The 19,680-nt window shown below is 40.7% G+C and overlaps 1 protein-coding gene across 3 annotated transcripts in view; it reads left to right on the forward strand.

The window, feature by feature from the left end:
• Positions 1–19,680, forward strand: part of ercc6 (ERCC excision repair 6, chromatin remodeling factor) — a 53,115-nt gene that overhangs the window by 9,761 nt on the left and 23,674 nt on the right. For all 3 annotated transcript variants that reach the window (XM_021606358.3, XM_036981155.2, XM_021606349.3), the window contains exons 6-10: positions 455–624; positions 694–801; positions 981–1,423; positions 13,943–14,074; positions 14,644–14,802. In XM_021606358.3, the coding sequence (XP_021462033.3) occupies positions 455–624; positions 694–801; positions 981–1,423; positions 13,943–14,074; positions 14,644–14,802 (1,012 nt within the window). The remainder of the gene's footprint in view (positions 1–454; positions 625–693; positions 802–980; positions 1,424–13,942; positions 14,075–14,643; positions 14,803–19,680) is intronic.

Consider the following 19,680-nt stretch of genomic DNA (forward strand, 5'->3'; position numbering starts at 1 on the left):
ATTCAAACCCCTTGACTTTTTTTCACATTTGTTTCATTACTGCTTTATTCTAAAATTGATTAAATTGTTATTTTCCCTCCCTGTGTAATGATCATGCTGTTTAATCAGCTTATTGATATGCCACACCTTTTTTAGGTGGATGGATTATCTTGGCAATGGAGAAATGCTCACTAACAGGGATATAAACAAATTTGTGCACAACATTTGAGAGAAATGTTTCTGGGATTTTTTTTATTTCAGCTCATGAAACATGGGACCATTTTATATTTTTGTTCAGTGTATATATAATGGTGTGTGTATATATAATGGTGTGTATAGACAGTATATGAATAGAAAATGTGTGTACAGCAGTAGTTATAGTAGGACGAGCCATGACTACAATACAGTATATACATAAAATGTGGGTAAAACAGTATGTAAACATTAAAATATTGAACCTGTTTTGTTCTAACAGAGCCCGGCCCATCTACTCTGGGCAGTATGCTGATGCCGGCTCAGGAGACGGAGTGGGAGGAGCTAATCCGGACGGGTCACATGACACCGTTTGGAACGAGGGTCCCTCAGAAGGAGGAGAAGAAGGAACCACGCAAGTTCATGCTGTCTGAAAACTCTGGCTTCGACGCTGTAGGTGGATCATTTTTTTCATTGATTGGTTGATTGGTTGATAGGTTGATTGATTGTTTTATTGTTCAGTACCTGGCGGACCAAGCTAAGATGGCGGTGGACAGGAAGAGACCTGCACCCCTAAAGCAGAAGAAGAAGACTGCTGTGGGCAAGGAAGGGAAAAAGACCAAAGAAGCGGTGGGTGATTTTGTGTGTGTGTGTGTGTGTGTGTGTGGAGATTTAGGTACCATTAATTCCTGAATCTGTGACTCTATGGCTACTTATGGTGAAAAGCATTATATCTTAATGCATTTCATGATTATTATTATTATTATTATTATTATGACTATGCTTATCATCATTCATACCATTACTAGGCTCTCCCCTCCTACTCTGTGGATAAGAAGCTCCAGAAGCGAATGCGTAAGCTGCAGAGGACCGCTCTGAAGGCCCACTCTAAGGCCCCGGCTAAGAAGGTCACGCCGATCCCCAAGCCCAGGACGAAGCTTGAAGCTGGAGGAGATGAGATGGACAGCGAGGGGTCTGAGTACCTCCCCAGTGATGAACTGATGGACCCCGAGAGAGAAGAGTGGGAGGACCGAGATGAGGGCTGGGGAGAGGAGGATGAGGTTGACTACTATGAGTTAAAGCCCTACAGGAAGAAGAGTGAAGAAAAAGGGGGGAAGAAGGGGAAAAGGAGAGAGTGTGACGAGGAGTATTACCCTGACAGCTCAGAGGAAGACAAGGGTACAGGGAAAAAGGGAAAAGAGAAGATGAAGAAAGACGACGGAGATGTGGAGTTCTACAAACAGAGGATACGGTAAAAACACACCTTCTACCTGTAAATTTACCTCATTTATCCAGGCTGCCAACACCAACTTTAGAACATTCCTATGAAAACGCATTCAAACATAGATGGGCAGGGCAGGGCAGTTTGTCCCATCTAAGTAACATAGGTTGTAGTGGAAAAACGGATGGTAAAGGTGTAGCTTAATCACTAGTAGGTTAGTCCTTACCTCTTAATTGCCCCCCCCCCCCGTGTCATAGGTTAAATTAATTGAATTTATTGAATTTCAAAGTAAATTCAAACTACAGGACTAACCTACCAGTGACTAGCTACACCTTTAACATCAGTGTTATTGTAATGTAGGCCTGATTGGGGTTGGGAGGGATGTTTTCGGAGAGACACGAGTATAATCTTTGAGCTTTTCAAATCAAAGCGGTGCGGTTTTATCAGTTAGGCTGTATGAATATGTTGAAAAGTAAGTCTAAATGAACGAGCTACGCCTTTATTGTGTTGCCATACTTATTTAATTACAATTTGACTTTAATATCGTAAATATGCACAAATTGCAGTCTGTAGTTATCTAGTCATGAACGGTGTGAAACGATTATATCGGATATCGAGATATTTGGAGTAGCATGTTGTAGAAGAGTTCTCCCCAAATATCCCCCAACCCTACTGCACACATTTAATATTAAGACGCTGCTAACAAGATGACGTATTTATAGACACTAACTAAATAGTGTTGGCATGTGTCCTTTCTCTGCACTACAAGCTACACAGTTGGAATGATAATTCAACATCACTGCTCTGGGTACTGATGGTAGGGGGGGGGGTCATTCCCTGTCATTTCAGCAAGCCATGACACCCAACCTCTCAGATTGTTCTGAAATAGTTTCTGTAGTTATTAACAAATACGATTAGCAGTCCTGAAAATATTATTTTGTTGAAATGTAATTTGATCTCTATGAAGTAAATGTATTGCACCCAAATTGTCCATTTAAACTTAGAATATTCATATAATCTTCAATAAATGGTACTGAACATTCGATTTGGACCATAATTCTTCATAACAATGAGTAAGCAGGGTTCTGCTCTAACGTTTTCCAAATGGTGGCACTGGTGTTACCAACTTTTTCAGTTGGTGGCACCAGCACATGGTTTGATAATGACTTGGCCTGTGTCCCATAATGTGCCTGCATTCCATACAGAACTGGGCTAATAATGACTGGCCGTCTTTTTAAATTAGCATGCCCTTGAGTTCTTACATTGATTTGGATAGATTTACTGTAACGGCATAGAAAATAGTGTTAAAATAACGTGCAAAATGTATTTATTTCAGATTTCTAAGTGCCATGTGTTAATTTCTGCGAAATCCTCTAGAGGGCAGAATTGGGGGGAAAATGCGGGTTTTTGCTCTCAAAACACAATTGAATGTTCTAAATCCACAATAATGCTTAAACCACACTAGGGGACCATTGTTTAGGTCTGGGGAAAATCTAAGAAATTTAAAAAAAAACAAACATTTTAAAATGGTGTAGTTACCCTTCGGTTAAGGTGTGCACCAGCCAGACAGTTGTGTTTGGCTAGCAGTGTTTCTGTAGCGCGCTTGTGATGGAGTTTTCAAAACAAATGGCCACTCGATTGATTCAAATGATCATGATTCTGCCAGTAGGGCATAGGATACCTTTCTAGTTCTTCTGCTGATGTGTGTGCGTCTGGGAGCGATACTCTATCTATTCTACCATGTTCCTTTCGGCAGGGTTAATACTTGCCTGGCCCCCGAACAAAACTCTTTATCTTTACCCCCCCTTTATCGTTCAGTTGCGGGCTGATCTAGTAGCCTATGCATGGTTCATACAGACATTGGCAAGTCAAATTCAAGGACTTTAACAGACTTTTTCAAGCACTTCATTGTAATCTCCTATTGAATTGTTGTAATGGCCTATAATAGGCCCAAAATGTATATTTAAAAAAAACAAACATGCATAATAATTTTAATAGGCCTACCCGCCGCATTGACATTCACACTATTTTTACGTTCTAAAATATGTTGAAATAATGCTGGCATTGTCTGACTAAATCGACTGCATGCTCCCGACACACACACTAATGAAGTCTGTCCAGGTGGTAGCTAGTCAGTCTCGCCATTTGAGATGTTGAGGGAATACTGTATCATGTGTTAAAATGAAAAGCTATTAAAAACCCGATTCCCTTTGTAATGGAACGCATTGTATGGAAAACCAAGTTGAAGGCAACATTCGATGTTGTCTTGCTTATAATAACCACATATGGTTTTTACCGCAACAGACTAGGGAAAACACCCTTCATTTGAGACGGCGAGAAACAAACAGAAGTGCCAATATCTCTCATAAAATCTGATAGAAATGAAATTGCAGAATAATTATATTGGAGCAGTAAAACTTCTAAATTGGATACGATAACTTAAATTACTTCAAGGACCAAAGAGCCTAGAGGCAATGTCGGATTTTCAAGATAGGCTATTCCATGATGACTGAATTGCGCATTGCAAATATTCTAACGAGACGGAACTTTTTAAATTCCTGATTTGCATACACATTCTCGCCTTGGCATTTACTGGTAGATATCAGAACTTGGAACGTCTTTCCTACCCCTACCGCTCTCGGTCTTCGCTCCACGCAACAACCAACTGCCCGACAGAATATCTATAGGCTATATGAGTGCAGCGAGCGTGTGATAAGTACTCGATATAACAAACTTTCTAGGCACAAACTGTGTTCAACATCGAGTCCTGACACACACTGCCATAGGCAGTCCCGTGCTGTTGTTGGTTTATTTTTGGTAAATTGCACATTACTGTTTAAATAAATCATGATGATTAAAAAAGTAAATTGTGAACCAAAAACTAACCAGATTATCAATGTTTGTCGCATTGCCAAGTCAAACTGGTCTCAGTATCGAAACCTGGTAAGACATTAGGAATCCAATAAAATGGTCAAAAGCTATCCACGGACCCCCACCCCCCCACACCAATCCCACCCCAATCACCAGTATACAGTATCAGTTTTCTATGTTTAACAAGTATACTGAACAAAGATATAAACGCAACATGCAACAATTTCAAAGATTTTACTGAGTTACAGTTCATATAAGGAAATTAGTCAATTGAAATAAATGCATTAGGCCCTAATCTATGGATTTCACATGACTGAGAATATAAATATGCATCTGTTGGTCACAGATACCTTTTTTAAATAAATAAAAAGTAGGGATGAGGATCAGAAAACACACCAGATACTGACTGGACCACCATTTGCCTCATCCAGCGCGACACATCTCCTTCACATAAAGTTCATCAGGCTGTTGATTGTGGCCTGTGGAATGGTGTCCCACTTCTCTTCAATGGCTGTGCGACGTTTGTGGATATTGACAGGAACTGGAACACACTGTTGTACACGTCGATCCAGAGCATCCCAAACATGCTCAATGAGTAACATGTCTGGTGAGTATGCAGGCCATGGAAGAACTGGGACATTTTCACCTTCAGGAATTGTGTACAGATCCTTGTATCTCTGTGCATTCAAATTGCCATCGATAAAAAGCAATTGTGTTTGTTGTTCGTAGCTTATGCCTGCCCATACCATAACCCCACCGCCACCATGGGGCACTCTGTTCACAACATTGACATCCGCAAACCGCTCGCCGACACGATTCCATACACTTGGTCTGTGGTTGTGTGGCCAGTTGGATGTACTGCCAAATTCTCTAAAACAACGTTGGGAGAGAAATGAATATTACGTTCTCTGGCAACAGCTCTGGTGGACATTCCTGTAGTCAGCATGCCAATTGCACGCGCCCTCATGTTTAGTCATCTGTGGTGTTGTGTGACATAACTGCGCATTTTAGGGTGGCCTTTTATTGTCACTAGCACATGTGTAATGACCATGCTGTTTAATCAGCTTCTTGATATGCCACCGCAGTCAGGTGGATGGATTATCTCGGCAAAGGAGAAATGCTCATCAACAAGGATGTAAACAAATTTGTGCTCAACATTTTTGAGAAATAAGCTTTCTGTGCGTGTTGAACATTGTTGGGATCTGTTATTTCAGCTCATGAAACATGGGACCAACACTTTACGTGTTGTTTGTATTTTTTGTTCAGTGTGGTTTAAAGATGTGGTTTGCAGTATTGCTTCTTCATCCCTTGTGATGTATTTCCTGTGAATCTGGTTGTTATTTCCCCCCGCATTTAGAGAAATTAGCCATTGAAGTCACTTGCATTATTTACCATAATTGAGTGTTTAAGTACCAGGTTTTTCCCACTAGATGCCGCTTTCCCTGCTGCTGCCAGCACACCCTTTTATACATTTATCTGGTCTCATGTGTTTATTAAATGGATCGCAACATTTTCTTTGCAACTTTGGGTAGAAAACCAATAGCTTTTGCTCATGATGAAAATAAATTGTGTGGTCAAGCCAGTCCTCTATGAAAGCAATTCAGTTTGTCCTTTTCTGAGCAACCTAATGCTTCAACCCAACACTCCTTAAATAGTCCAAATGGCAGTTCATATGAAGGCTTTTTCTACAAGCCCAAACCTTTGATGGAGAAATGGGCTAGTGTCTCTAAAATGTTGTGAGTCCTAATAAAATAATACAATTATAAACCATTGCATGGCAGTTGTATGTTTTTCAATACAATTATTAGAAAACATCTCTATATGTAGTGTGATTTAGTGACATTTACCTTTACACCCAGCCAAATACAATTACCCTTGCAGAAAACTATACAGTGTATACAGTGTTTGGGACTTTAACTCTTTGAAGACCATTAGATAACATAACATTGAAACCATTAGAACTGCTGTTGGTCTAACTAATCCATACCTTTTTTTTTAAAGAGAAGGACAAACTGAATTGCTTTCATAGAGGACTGGGTTGAATTGTGAGGATGACAGCACAATTTATTTTCACCATCAGCAAAATATATATATATATTTTTTACTTAAAGTTGCTAAGAAAATGTTATATCCATTTAATACACACAGGAGACCAGCAAAATGGGTAAAAGTATCAGGAACAGCAGCATCTAGTGGGAGAAACTTTGTACTTTCACACTAATTTCTGGTAAATAATGAAAACACTGTTTTCCATTCGTGCCGGCTGCGGCTAATCAACCGGTTACTTACTCGTTTTCAACCGGCTACCTTTTCCACTTAATATTAACTAGGCTATTTAGAGAGAGCCGGTGAGAGGGCCGCTCATTTGGCTCCCTAATTTGCATAGGCTGCTGGTAGGACTACCTTTTTGCAATTATCTGCAGATAAATTATGAAAATATTCGATGACGACAGTGAATCATCACTGCAGCAATAAGTAGTGGAGAGACTCATACTGGTCCATGATAATTAGGGCCCTCACAGAATCCAGGTATTAAAAAGGAATAAAACAAAAACGTCTTTTTTTTTTATTTTTTTTTTTTACCTTAGTTACTGCTGGGCGGTATACCGGTATTGATGCACGGACAGGTTTGTGTTTTTTACTTTACCTCCTATACCGGTATTTGAATTTTTGGTTTGTTAAATGTGATAGGCAGTGTGTAACGTCATTTTTTTTTACAGTTTACTTCGCTACTTGGGTCATCTCTATGCCGCTTTCCACTCAGACCTAGCCACGCCCCCTGTCACTCAAGGAGCGCATTTGATGTTCCTCAACCACGAGACTAGTGATGGGCATTCCAGCTCTGTTCAGTGAGCTGGCTCAGCTCACCAAAAAGTGCCGGCTCTTTTGGCTCCCAAACGGCTCTTGAAAAAATACAAAACTTTTTTTTTTTTTAAAGTCAAACAGTTTGCAATGATTTTAAAACAATTCTAATGATATTATTAAATGAAATCAAACTCTACCTTAACCACAATTTATTTAAAAATGCATTGGTTCGTTGTTAAAAATAATGCTATTAAACATTTGCATTTACAGTAAAAAAATTATACTTTATATAAACAAAGTGCATATAAATCTAACCATTCAAAACTAATACAATCTGAACAGCATAATAATAGAATATTGCACCATATCAGAGAGAAATAAATAAGGTGCAAAACTGCAGCATCCCACTTTAAACATTAAACTGGTCCCTCTTTTCTCTCTTCTTTATTGCCATGTTATAACCAGCAGCACACAGCTATGCTGGCCATATTTTGCTTCTGAGAGATTGGCATTCAGAAATGCAAGCTGCCTCACTTTCGAGGGGCTGATTCAGTTTCTTCTCTCGGTAATTATTTGTCCCGTTTTCGAGAAGACCCTCTGAGGGAACGGATGTGGCCACTATGCAGTCACCCTGTCATGATTTTAGTAAGCATTGGGTAGACAGAGGCCTTGTTCTTCCACCAACTCAGAGGATCTGCGGATCTTTGGAGGAGTGGCTCCTCCAAATAGTATCGTACCTCCATTATGGCATCTGCTGAGGGATTCCTTCATGCTGCATCCCCAGTTGCTCTCTCGTCAAACAGCATCCAAACAGCAGACGTTTGTGGCACTACTGCTGGTGCTTCTGCTCCATCTGATCCCTCTTCTTCCTGTTGCCCTGGTTGTGATTCGCTGCAGACCCTTACACAGGAGTATAATTTTTTAGGCTGTCACATAGTTGACAAGAGAGAACAGTAACTTATTAGTTCAGGTTCATGTTTTGTCCACTGATACTACATTATCATCTACTGCTCATATACATATATAAAACAGGGTTAAATAATGATGTAGTAATAACTGCTTACTGTACCTCTCTCCACTGATCTCCACAGTGACCTGCTCAAAGGGTTCCAGGACTCTGCACACCTCCTCCACCACCTCCCAATCCTTTTGGGTCAGAGCATCAACAGGTGCATTGGCAATGGCCAGGGTATAGATGATGGCATATACCTCTTCAACATATACCATGTTGAATTCCACCTTGTAGTGCAGTCTTGTTTAGGCCTCAGCTCAGGCATCCCCATCTGGCATTTTTCAGCACCTAAAAAATTATACTCTTGTGTAAGGGTCTGTGTAAGGGACTGTCTTGTTCTGACTGTCTGCTCAGACTAACAGCCTCACCTGTTGTTCCTGTCAATCAGACACGCAGTGTCAACCAATGAACCAGAGATGCGTGAGGGAGGGCCGAGCCAACTCACTCACAGTCACACACTTAGCAGCTGAGGAGAGGAAGGACAGCTGTGAAAACAGCTGGAAAATGAGTTGGAAGCAAAGTAGCATTTGGGTGCATTTCATTAATGTAGACAATGTTAGAGCACAGTGTAGAATTTGCCAAAACAAGATCTCATATAAAGCCGGTTCTACGTACAACCTACACCGGCAGATGCGACCTGTGCACCCAACTGTGAAGCTAGCTGTAGTGGAGCGTCGAGAAACTAGCGGGCCTGCTAGTGATAGTGGTGGAGCCAGCGTTTCCACTCAGTCAAGCAGGCCTACTCCGCGACCCACAGCAACGCAGTCTTCTATGGACCAGTTTATACCAAAGTCTATGTCTGAGGCAAAACAAGGCCAAATTGATATTGCACTGGCTAAAATGATTGACACCGATTAGCAGCCATTTTTGATTGTGGAGGACAGAGGTTTTAGAAATTATAGCAATAGTCCAATGTACACAATTCCAAGCAGGAAACCCTTTCAAAATCACTTATTCCACAACTGTATGAGAGCACACAGGCTTCAGTGCGGGAAAGAGTCCAAATATCTACTGCAGTTTGCCTTACCACTGACTGCTGGACATCAAGGGTAACCACTTCTTACATGTCGGTTACATGTCACTTCATTGAAGGTTTTTCGATGTCTAGCTGTCTTCTGGACTGCTTTGAGTTCAGCGACAGACACACCTCAGAGAACTTGGCAGAGGAACTGTTGAGAGTGGCCAGAGAACGGCAAGTAGATGGAAAAGTGGTCTGTTGTGTTAGCGACAATGCAGCTAACATAACCAATCAGCCTGATTGTAAGAAATTCTCTGAAGGTGATGAAGCCTACTGTGGACAAAGTGAAAGCAGCTGTGGAATGCTTCCACAGGAGCACATTAGGTGCTGAAAAATGCCAGATGGGGATGCCTGAGCTGAGGCCTAAACAAGACTGCACTACAAGGTGGAATTCAACATGGTATATGTTGAAGAGGTTTCTTGAGTCAAAGGATGCCATCATCTATACCCTGGCCATTGTCAATGCACCTGTTGATGCTCTGACCCAAAAGGATTGGGAGGTGGTGGAGGAGGTGTGCAGAGTCCTGGAACCCTTTGAGCAGGTCACTGTGGAGATCAGTGGAGAGAGGTACAGTAAGCAGTTATTACTACATCATTATTTAACCCTGTTTTATATATGTATATGAGCAGTAGATGATAATGTAGTATCAGTGGACAAAACATGAACCTGAACTAATAAGTTACTGTTCTCTCTTGTCAGCTATGTGTGCGCTTGAGCATTTAGGCCTATATTATTATTATTATTATTATTATTATTATTATTTATTTATTTTATTTTATTTTTTCGTTCTTTGAATTAGTTATTTCTATTCATTTAAATCTTTTGATTATTCATATCTTTATTTTTTTTATAAGTAGATTCGGCTCTTCTGATATACAAGCCGGCTCTTAGAGCCGACTCGTTCTCAAAAGACCCATCACTACACGAGACACTTGCGTTCAGTCTGCGTGGTCAGTGCAGCATATGCAACACTGTTGATGACAACGATGCAGTTGTCACTTTGCTTCTTAATATAAATCTACTAGCATTCTATAATTACACTGTTAGCTTGTTTCTTACATCTGCAAAGAGCTAGTTTGTCTTTTCTTAGCAAGTTGTTCCTAAATCTTGTTAGCCGCTAATGCTAATCTCTAGTTAGCTAATACATGTACTGAGTAAGAGCAAGCGTACTTAGCTATACTGCCTGATGTAGACCTAAATCAGCATGTTTGTGCAACAGTGTCTTCTAAATTAAAGAGGTAAACACAAAGAAAGAATATTTTACCTACATGAAGTTGCTAAGAGAGAACATTCAATGTAGCCAAAGATTATAGGGTTCCCTAAGAAACAGCTATCCTAACCTGTCACAATAACTCCTCCCTGGCATTTTCATTCATTGTAATTTCAAACAACACTATTAAAAGTGCCCACTATTATATTCTAACTATATAATTAGAATAGACATTCTATTCCCATGATTCCAACAGTTAACCCAAGTGTTTTGCTCTAAATTGCAAGACAAATTGCAACATTTGGTTAAAAATAAGGCCCAGATTACTTGCCCATATCGTGCAGCCCTATGTGGCAGTGTGGAAATTATCTCAAATGCAGGAATTGATGAAAATTATGACTTTTTGTGGGTTGAAGTTGAATTGAACGCTATAAAACAATCAGAATGGAGAAAGACCCATTGAAATCACTTAGAATGTATGTGTTGCCACCCTAGAGTCACGCACTACTCATAAAGCACATTTAGAACTTTTATTATAAAAAATAAAAAAAACATAAAATACGTCATACTGTAAAAAAATATATTTAAAAAATACGGTGATATAATATTTTGGCCATATCACTCAGCCCTAACCTTAGTAGGGAATCAACTAAATGCATTAAATGAATTATCCCAAGTTTATCATAAGACTTGAACAGAATGCATCCGTATTTCCTGCAACTTTTTGAAGAGGCAACGAGAGTGTGTGTGTCTCAACAACTTTGTGTAGCTTTTAGTGTTGATGCTAATGAAAACATTATTCTGGCACAATTTAATGATTATTTTCGTTAATCCAGTGGGTATTTGGTTTGAAAACTCTACCATCACATGTGCTCTACAAAAACACATCTAAAAAAAGGTTTCTTGTTAGGTGCACACTTCAATTAAAAGGTTTCTACACCCAAAAATCGAAATTGGAATTAGGCAAAAAATATAACTCATTTTATAGGGCCCTACTTAATGATAATTTTAAAATAATTTTACCTTAAAGATGCAGTCAAACGTGATTTGCCTGTGTTTGATATACATTTCGTCACTATGAAGGTGGAATAGTATTGTGAAAATTATGATAGCCCTTTTAGTGTAAGCGCTGTTTGAAAAGACTGCCTGAATTTTCAGCATGTTTTGGTGGGATGGAGTTTTGGCCTGCCCAGTAAATGAGTTAATAGACCAATAAGAAATAATTCTAAACCTCTCTGCCAATGACAGCTAGATTTCAGTTTCCCCTCCCCACTCAGACTACTCCCCGACAGTCCTAGCGAAATTCTTGCTTGAGAAATTGCTCTTTGCTAAGATAAAAAAAAAAATGTTCTTCGCAAGTCAGCGAAGAACAAATTCTTATTTACAATGACGGCCTATCCCGGCCAAACCCTTGCCCGGACGACGCTGGGCCAATTGTGTGCCGCCCTATGGGACTCCCCATCACAGCCGGTTGTGATACAGCCTGATATCGAACCAGGGTCTGTAGTGACGCCTCTAGCACTGAGATACAGTGCGTTAGAACGCTGCGCCACTTGGGAGTCCAGTAAGAAGCACATTTTTTTCCATTTTAATTGAGAACAATCACAGTAAGGTACTTAATTGTTACCCATGAAATGATTTCATATTGAGATAAAAACAGCTGCATTGGACCTTTTTTAAGATGTGTATGTATAGCCCTTTTATTTTAAAATTTTACCTTGAATTTATTTTTCAAGATAATGTGGGCTGTTTACTTCATTATTCTGTTTTAATAAAATCCATAATTTGAACAAACATTGTGGCATTTCATATCTTAAATAAATAAGACTTTAATCTCAAGAGAAGACCGGTTAAAGGTGTAATATTCTCTTAATTAGAAAATAGTCCTGGTCATATAGACCTAGACGATATTCAAAATGACTAACTATTTGTATTTATTATGGATCCCCATTAGCTGCTGCCAAGGCAGCTTCCTGGGGTCCAGCAAAATTAAGGCAGTTTATACAATAGATTGAATTCATACATTCTCAGTAATTTAATTTGTAAAATCATGTCTTACACAATACCACAAATGAGAGGAGGCTGCTAAAAACACAGCTCCTTCCACAATTTTGTTTAAACCGAGTGGAACACACTGATGCAAGCGGCTTCATTGGCTAATTTCTCTAAACAGGGGAACAGCACCAAATTCACAGAGAATATGTTATAAAATATGAAGAAGCAATACTCCAAGCAGCAGCGTGTCAAAGCTGATGGTATACTGGTTGATGGAGTGGGATTGGCATGGGCTGTGGGTGGTTCGTAGGTGGCTCTTGACAATTTTTTATTAGATTCCCCATGTCTTACTCATTGTTAGGAAGAATTATGGTCCAAATCAGATTCATTGACTATATGAATCCTATCAATTTAAATTGACAATTTGGGTGCAATCAAATAGCTTAATTTCTCAGATCAAATTATATTTCAACAAAATAATGCTTCAGGAATGCTTATCTTATCCGTTTCTAACTACAGAAACGATTTCAGTACAATCTAAATTGGTGGGTTTCGAAATCCTCTTTCTTGTGCTTTTTGAGGTGGAATGACTCAGGAGGCTGAGAGAGCGGTTAAGAAGAGCGAGAGGGACGGGAAGGGAGTGAGAAAGGACAAGAGAGGGACAGGGGGAGAGAAAGAAGGAAAGGAGAGAGAGGAAGGGAAGTGTGTAGAGAGAAAAGCGTAATAAACTGAGCCGATGCCTTGACTTAATTAGTGTGGCTGGTCTCAGCAGGCCAGCAAAGAGCAGCAGTCTCCCAGCCTTAGTGACAGTACCAGGACCAAATGAAGATGGATTCCGGTCCTCTCCCTCTCACACCTTTCCTAGGGAACCCACTCCACTAATTGTCTGTATCAATCTTCATTTGCTGTGTGACGACTCTGCCACTAACTGCCCTCTCGCTCTATGCAGCTAGTCTATTAAAAATACACGTGTCCTGGCTGGTCTAGTGGTAATCCCGTAGCCTCCGGCACACGTCTATGCGTTTGAATCCGGCCTACTGCACTTTGACACAGGCTCTAGCTTTCCTCACTATCACCTTTTCTCTCTATCTGTTCAAGAATGTCAGAAAAGACCATGTAAATATATATATATAAAAATTCAACTGCCTTAGATTGCCCTCCTTAAAACGGCTTAAGAATTCCCTATGCTAACTGATAGTGATTACACCAATTACTCACACATCCCTTTGGGTTTTAAAGAGCAAGGTTCGGGCCGCAAATGTTTAGTGGTCTTGTTTCAGCATGGGACATCTCTGCTGCTCAGATGCACATAAGGGTCTGGGCCCATATTCATAAAGCGTCTCTTAGTAGGTGTGCTGATCTACGATCAGTGTAATGAAATTAGAGGTGGGACCTGATCCTCGATCGGCAGTCCTACTCTGAGACACTTTGTGTTGTGGGCCTAAGTGTTGTAGGGGGAGAGATCCAGATGGGACTGTTGGGCCTTGGGGAGATTTTGCTGAGTCAATACAAGAGTGTGTAGAGGGGGGTGGCGGGGCTATAGTGACTTATGTGACAGTAGCACCTGCTCCCCTGTAGGAGGAGGAAGAGGAAAGGGAGAGGATGACAGTAGTGATGACTGTTTTCTCTTTTTACAGGCGGTGGAGGCGGCTGCGGCTGAGAGAGAGGGAGGAGAAGAGAGAGAGAGGAGAGGAGGAGAGTGACCAGAGTGATGCTGAGTTTGATGAAGGATTCAAAGTGCCTGGATTCCTCTGGAATAAACTCTTCAAGTAAGTAACAAACAAAGTAACAGCTTTTCCCAATTGTCACTGTATTTTGTAATGTTTATGACTAATGTTTATGTTGATACCTGTTGAATATGAACTCTGATAGTGTAAATGATTATATACATAAAGTATGTCTATAATAAGTTGTGTGTGTGGACCAGTTTATAAAAAAAAAAAAAACACATTCAGTTTTAGATTTGGTTTTATCATCACCACAGAACATCATTGTAAGTATAAGTGAAGCGTATTGAACTCAAAGCAGGCAGATTGTTTTGGACTGTATTCAGTTGAGTAACTTGAGTCTGAGTTGAGTAAAAAAGTACTCAAGTAGAAAGTGAGCAAAGTGGCTCACAGCTGATCAGTCTCTACACTTCCGGTCTCTTTATCTGGAATCGTTACTGACAATGACCTAACGATTAATTTACCACCACACACACTGTGCTCTTTGTGTTTGGGCGGGGGTGGATTTTTGACAGACGGGGATGTTTGTGTGTGTGTGTGTGTGTATATTAACAGCTGTGTGTGCACGTATGTGTGTCTTTTGTCTCTTTCTGTGTGTGCGTGTGTTCCAGGTACCAGCAGACAGGTGTGAGGTGGCTGTGGGAGCTACACTGCCAGCAGGCAGGGGGAATCCTGGGGGATGAGATGGGTCTGGGTAAAACCATCCAAGTCATCGCATTCCTGGCTGGCCTCAGCTACAGCAAACTACGCACACGAGGGTCCAACTACAGGTACACGGGCATGCACACACGTACACCTGACCTGGGTTAAATTATTATTTGAAGTCTTTCAAGTACTTTAAGCATTTGCTCTAGCCTGCCGAGAGGGCCAGGTGGGTGGGGTCTGCATTATTTGAGCTTTTATATTAGTTCCATTGCAACAGGCAAGCTCAATCAGGCATAGATCAAGTATTTGGATCCTAGAGATAGATGGAGGTCACTCCTTGGAAATAACAAATTTTTGCATGGACATTGCCATTGAGGACTTTTTAAAGTAGTCTTCTGGGTAGAACTTCCTATGGGTTAATGAAGGATCACACAATTCCATCCAGCTCATCAGCAGGGATCAGCCAAAGAATTATACTTGTGAGCAAACATTACATTACCGCAGGTGGTTTAAATCGCCAACCATGGCTTTATACCTGTTCAAACAACAGACTCCAGGTGGCAGTATGCACCCTTTCAGTTTGTTTACCAATTCAGTAGTAGTAGTAGAAGAAGAAAATGAACTACTTTATAATGGAGATGGCCTCAATTGTGCTGCTCATCCCCACAGATGCCATAATGGAACAGTTACAAAGATTTGTCGTCTAACTAAGTCTATGATTTGGACCCAGGTCTGACGCTCGCACGAACACACACAAACTCTAGCCGTTATGGTGTGTTCAGACTGGGAGTCTGTGTAGTAATGAATATTTCATTAGGGTGATTTGTGCTGGAGAGTTTTAGTCTGAATTATTAAACATGTTTCAATTATTAGACTCCTCTCATTCTCTACTGCAGACACCAAAGGAAACGTGGACATGACACGTGTGTGTGTGTGTGTGTGTGTGTGTGTGTGTTTCTTAGTGGACGTGGTCACAGGGGCAGAGGGGGCCAATTAAACGTGAACCACATTAAAGCATGTTGAAGGCGGGGCCCACTGGTTCCATACACACACTCCAGAGGGATTGAACCTCTCTGATGGTCAATACTCTGTCTGCTGTCAACGTCCACAAATTGATTGTTTGCAAACTCAATTATGCCTCTATCAATGGTTTCCACCAAGCAGAGGTTCATGGCAGTTAGGGCTGTGACGATAATTTAATAACCGTGTAAAACCGTTTCAACGTTATAACGTTCTTTATCCATAACCGTCAAAATAGGCCTACATCATTTTTCGGATAAAAAAAAAAAATCGTATTTACTCTGTTGTTAAGGGCACTGTACTGCAGCGCCAGCTGTGCCACCAGAGACTCTGGGTTCGTGCCCAGGCTCTGTTGTAACCGGCCGCGACCGGGAGGTCCGTGGGGCGACGCACAATTGGCATAGCGTCGTCCGGGTTAGGGAGAGTTTGGCCGGTAGGGATATCCATGTCTCATCGCGCACCAGCGACTCCTGTGGCGGGCCGGGCACAGTGCACGCTAACCAAGGTTGCCAGTGTTTTCTCCGACACATTGGTGCGGCTGGCTTCCAGGTTGGATGCGCGCTGTGTTAAGAAGCAGTGCGGCTTGGTTGGGTTGTGTATCGGAGGACACATGACTTTCAACCTTCGTCTCTTCCAATTGGATACCACGAAAAAGGGGGTAAAATTTAAAATAAAAAAAATTATTAGAAAGCTCTATTGTCGTGTAGCTAAACTTTGCCTAATAGTGGGGGTGTTTACTAATGACTATAATCAATTGTTTTGCTAACTTAGTCTATCCATTAAACGTTCTACATCCTCCTCTTTTTAACTGTCCTTTTGATGCTCAAGCAGCTTTAGAACACTATAGGCTATGACACTTCAATAAAAAGTGTTTTGATTTGTCGACTTTCTTTAATACAATGCACGTTTTCATTGCTTGCTAGTAAATAAATAAATACATATATATTTTTTAAAGCAGTCGACAAGGTTGTTCTGGCTCTGAGGCCTATAATGCGGTAATGTTATGTCAAATGGACAATGTGCCAATCCTCATATCTGCCCGGTCCTGGCCAATATACCGCCCTATGCGAGTAAAATAAAATTGCCGCCCCTCTTAAGTAGAATAGTAGTCTAGACTATACAGTGTTGGCCCGCAAAGCACTTTTATGAATGCCCATGTGGTAGCCTACCATTTGTAAAACAGACAATTTATTGATAAACCCTGTCATTCATTTATAGTTCTCATTCTCGGAGTGGAAATGTTGTTTGCTACATTTATGGAAAACACATTTTGGTTTATTACATAGCATAATTGACATGCTCCATGTAAGCAATGAGCGTGTGTCTTGTTTCTCTTTCCTGGTAATTTTTACGCAGTGTGCGGCCTGAACGCACACACAAGTACCTGGACGGCAAATGTAGGAAAGTGCCCATTTGGGAATGTCTGATTTCTGATTGTCTTAACTCACCACCACTAATAAGCTGGGCTTCTGTCATTTTTTTTCTTCCCGTCACACAGTAAGTCAACAAAGTCATTTTTAATTGTATTATTATTTTTTACATCCATTCACACTGAACGAAAATATAAACGTGACATGCAAAGTGTTAGTCCCGTGTTTCATGAGCTGAAATAAAAGATCCCAGAAATGTTTCATATGCACAAAAAGCTTATTTCAATCAAATCTGGGGCACAAATTTGTTTATCCCTGTTAGTGAGCATTTCTCTTTTGCCAAGATAATCCATCCACCTGACAGGTGTGGCATATCAAGAAGCTGATTCAACAGTATAATCATTACACAGGTGCACCCTGTTCTGGAGACAATAAAAGGCCACTCTAAAATATGCAGTTTTGTTACTCAACATAATGCCACAGATGTCCACTAGAGCTGTTGCCAGATCATTTAATGTTAATTTCTCTACCATAAGCCGCCTCCGTTGTTTTAGAGAATTTGGCAGTACGTCCAACCGGCCTCACAACCGCAGACCAAGTATAACCATGCCAGCCCAGGACCTCCACATCCGGCTTCTTAACCGGATCGATCATCTGAGACCAGCCACCCTGATGAAACTGTGTGTTTGCATAGCCAAATCATTTTTGCCCAAACTGTCAAAAACCATCTCAGAGAAGCTCATCTGCGTGCTCGTCATTTTGACCTGACTGCAGTTCGACTTCGTAACTGAATTCAATTGGCAAATTCTCACTTTCGATGGCCACTGGCATGCTGGAGAAGTGTGCTCTTCACAAATGAATCCCGGTTTCAACTGTACAGGGCAGATGGCAGACCATTCATCTGCTGCCATCACCTCATGTTTTAGCATGTTCATGCACGGCCCCATGTTGCAAGGATCTGTACACAATTACTGGAAGCTGAAAATGTCCCAGTTCTTCCATGGCCTGCATACTCGCCAGGCATGTCACCAGTTGAGCATGTTTGGGATGCTCTGGATTGATGTGTACGACAGCGTGTTCTAGGTCCCACCAATATCCAGCAACTTCGCACAGCCATTAAATAAGAGTGTGACAACATTCCACAGACCACAATCAACAGCCTGATCAACTCTATGCAAAGGAGATGTGTCGTGCTGCAGATACTGACTGGTTTTCTGACCCACTTCCCTATGACCAACATATGCATATCTATATTCCCAATCATGTAAAATCCTTAGATTAGGGCCTAATTATTTTTATTTCAATTGACTGATTTGCCTATGAACTGTAATTCAGTAAAAAAAAAAGTTTAAATAGTAGAATGTTGGGTTTTATATTTTTGCTTAATGTATATTCCTCACAGTATTTGAAAAATCTTTCCAACACTCTCCCCCTCGATAATCGGCATCGCTGATAAATAGGCAATGGGCATGTTGCATGTATTTCTTTCTATTTTAATCGTTGTCAATTACATCTTCATACTATAGCTTGTGGCATCAACACATGTGGCATTGATTGACAGGTGCTTTTATGGGGGGGGGGGGGGGGGTGTTTCTTTAAGAATCAAACGCTCCTGTCATGATTTAATCTTGGCTTTTTCAGTAGCTTAGGCTACTTTGTCTCATTACTGCGTCCTCTCTTTGAAGGACATATTTCTATGCCACTGCCATCGAATGGATTTCGATGGCAGGGTTTGTGACATTATGTGAATATTTTGGGAAAAGTAGAAAACCCATCGGATTTCATTTGAATGGTTTTGTGCGTCAAAATAGGATCTGTGTTGTTTTTTTATTTTTTATTACAGGAAAGTCAACTGATAGGCATACAGTACCGGTAGAGACACACTACCGGGTCAAAAGTTTTGGAACACCTACTCATTCAAGTTTTTATTTTATTTTTTTACTCATGACAGCTTTGCACACTCTTGGCATTCTCTTAACCATCTTCATGAGGTAGTCACCTGGAATGCATTTCAATTAACAGGTGTGCCTTTTAAGTTAATTTGTGTAATTTCTTTCCACAATGTGGGTGGCAGGCAGCATAGTGGTTAGAGCATTGGGACAGTAACCGAAAGGTTACTAGATCGAATCCCCGAGCTGACGAGGTAAAAATGTGTCGTTCTGCCCCTGAACAAGGCATTTAACCCACTGTTCCTAGGCCGTCATTGTCAATAAGAATTTGTTCTTAACTGACATGCCAAGTTAAATAAAGATTAAATAAATTAAAATGTGTTTGAGCCAGTCAGTTGTGTTGTGACAAGGTACGGGAGATAGCCCTATTTGGTAAAATGCCAAGAACAGCTCAAATAAGCAAAGAGAAAATACAGTCCACCATTACTATAAGACGCAAAAACCATGTGTAGCTCTGTGATGAAACTGGCTCTCATGACGACCGCCACAGGAATGGAAGACCCAGAGTTACCTCTGCTGCAGAGGATAAGTTTATGAGTTACCAGTCAGAGTTCAAGTAACAGACACAGCTCAACATCAACAGTTCAGAGGAGACTATGAATCAGTCCTTCATGGTGCAAAGAAACCACTACTAAAGGACACCAAGAAGAAGAAGAGATTTGCT

This window comes from Oncorhynchus mykiss, chromosome 1 (assembly GCF_057628025.1).
Source record: "Oncorhynchus mykiss isolate SJ-2025 chromosome 1, ASM5762802v1, whole genome shotgun sequence".
In the NCBI taxonomy this organism is placed as follows: domain Eukaryota; kingdom Metazoa; phylum Chordata; class Actinopteri; order Salmoniformes; family Salmonidae; genus Oncorhynchus; species Oncorhynchus mykiss.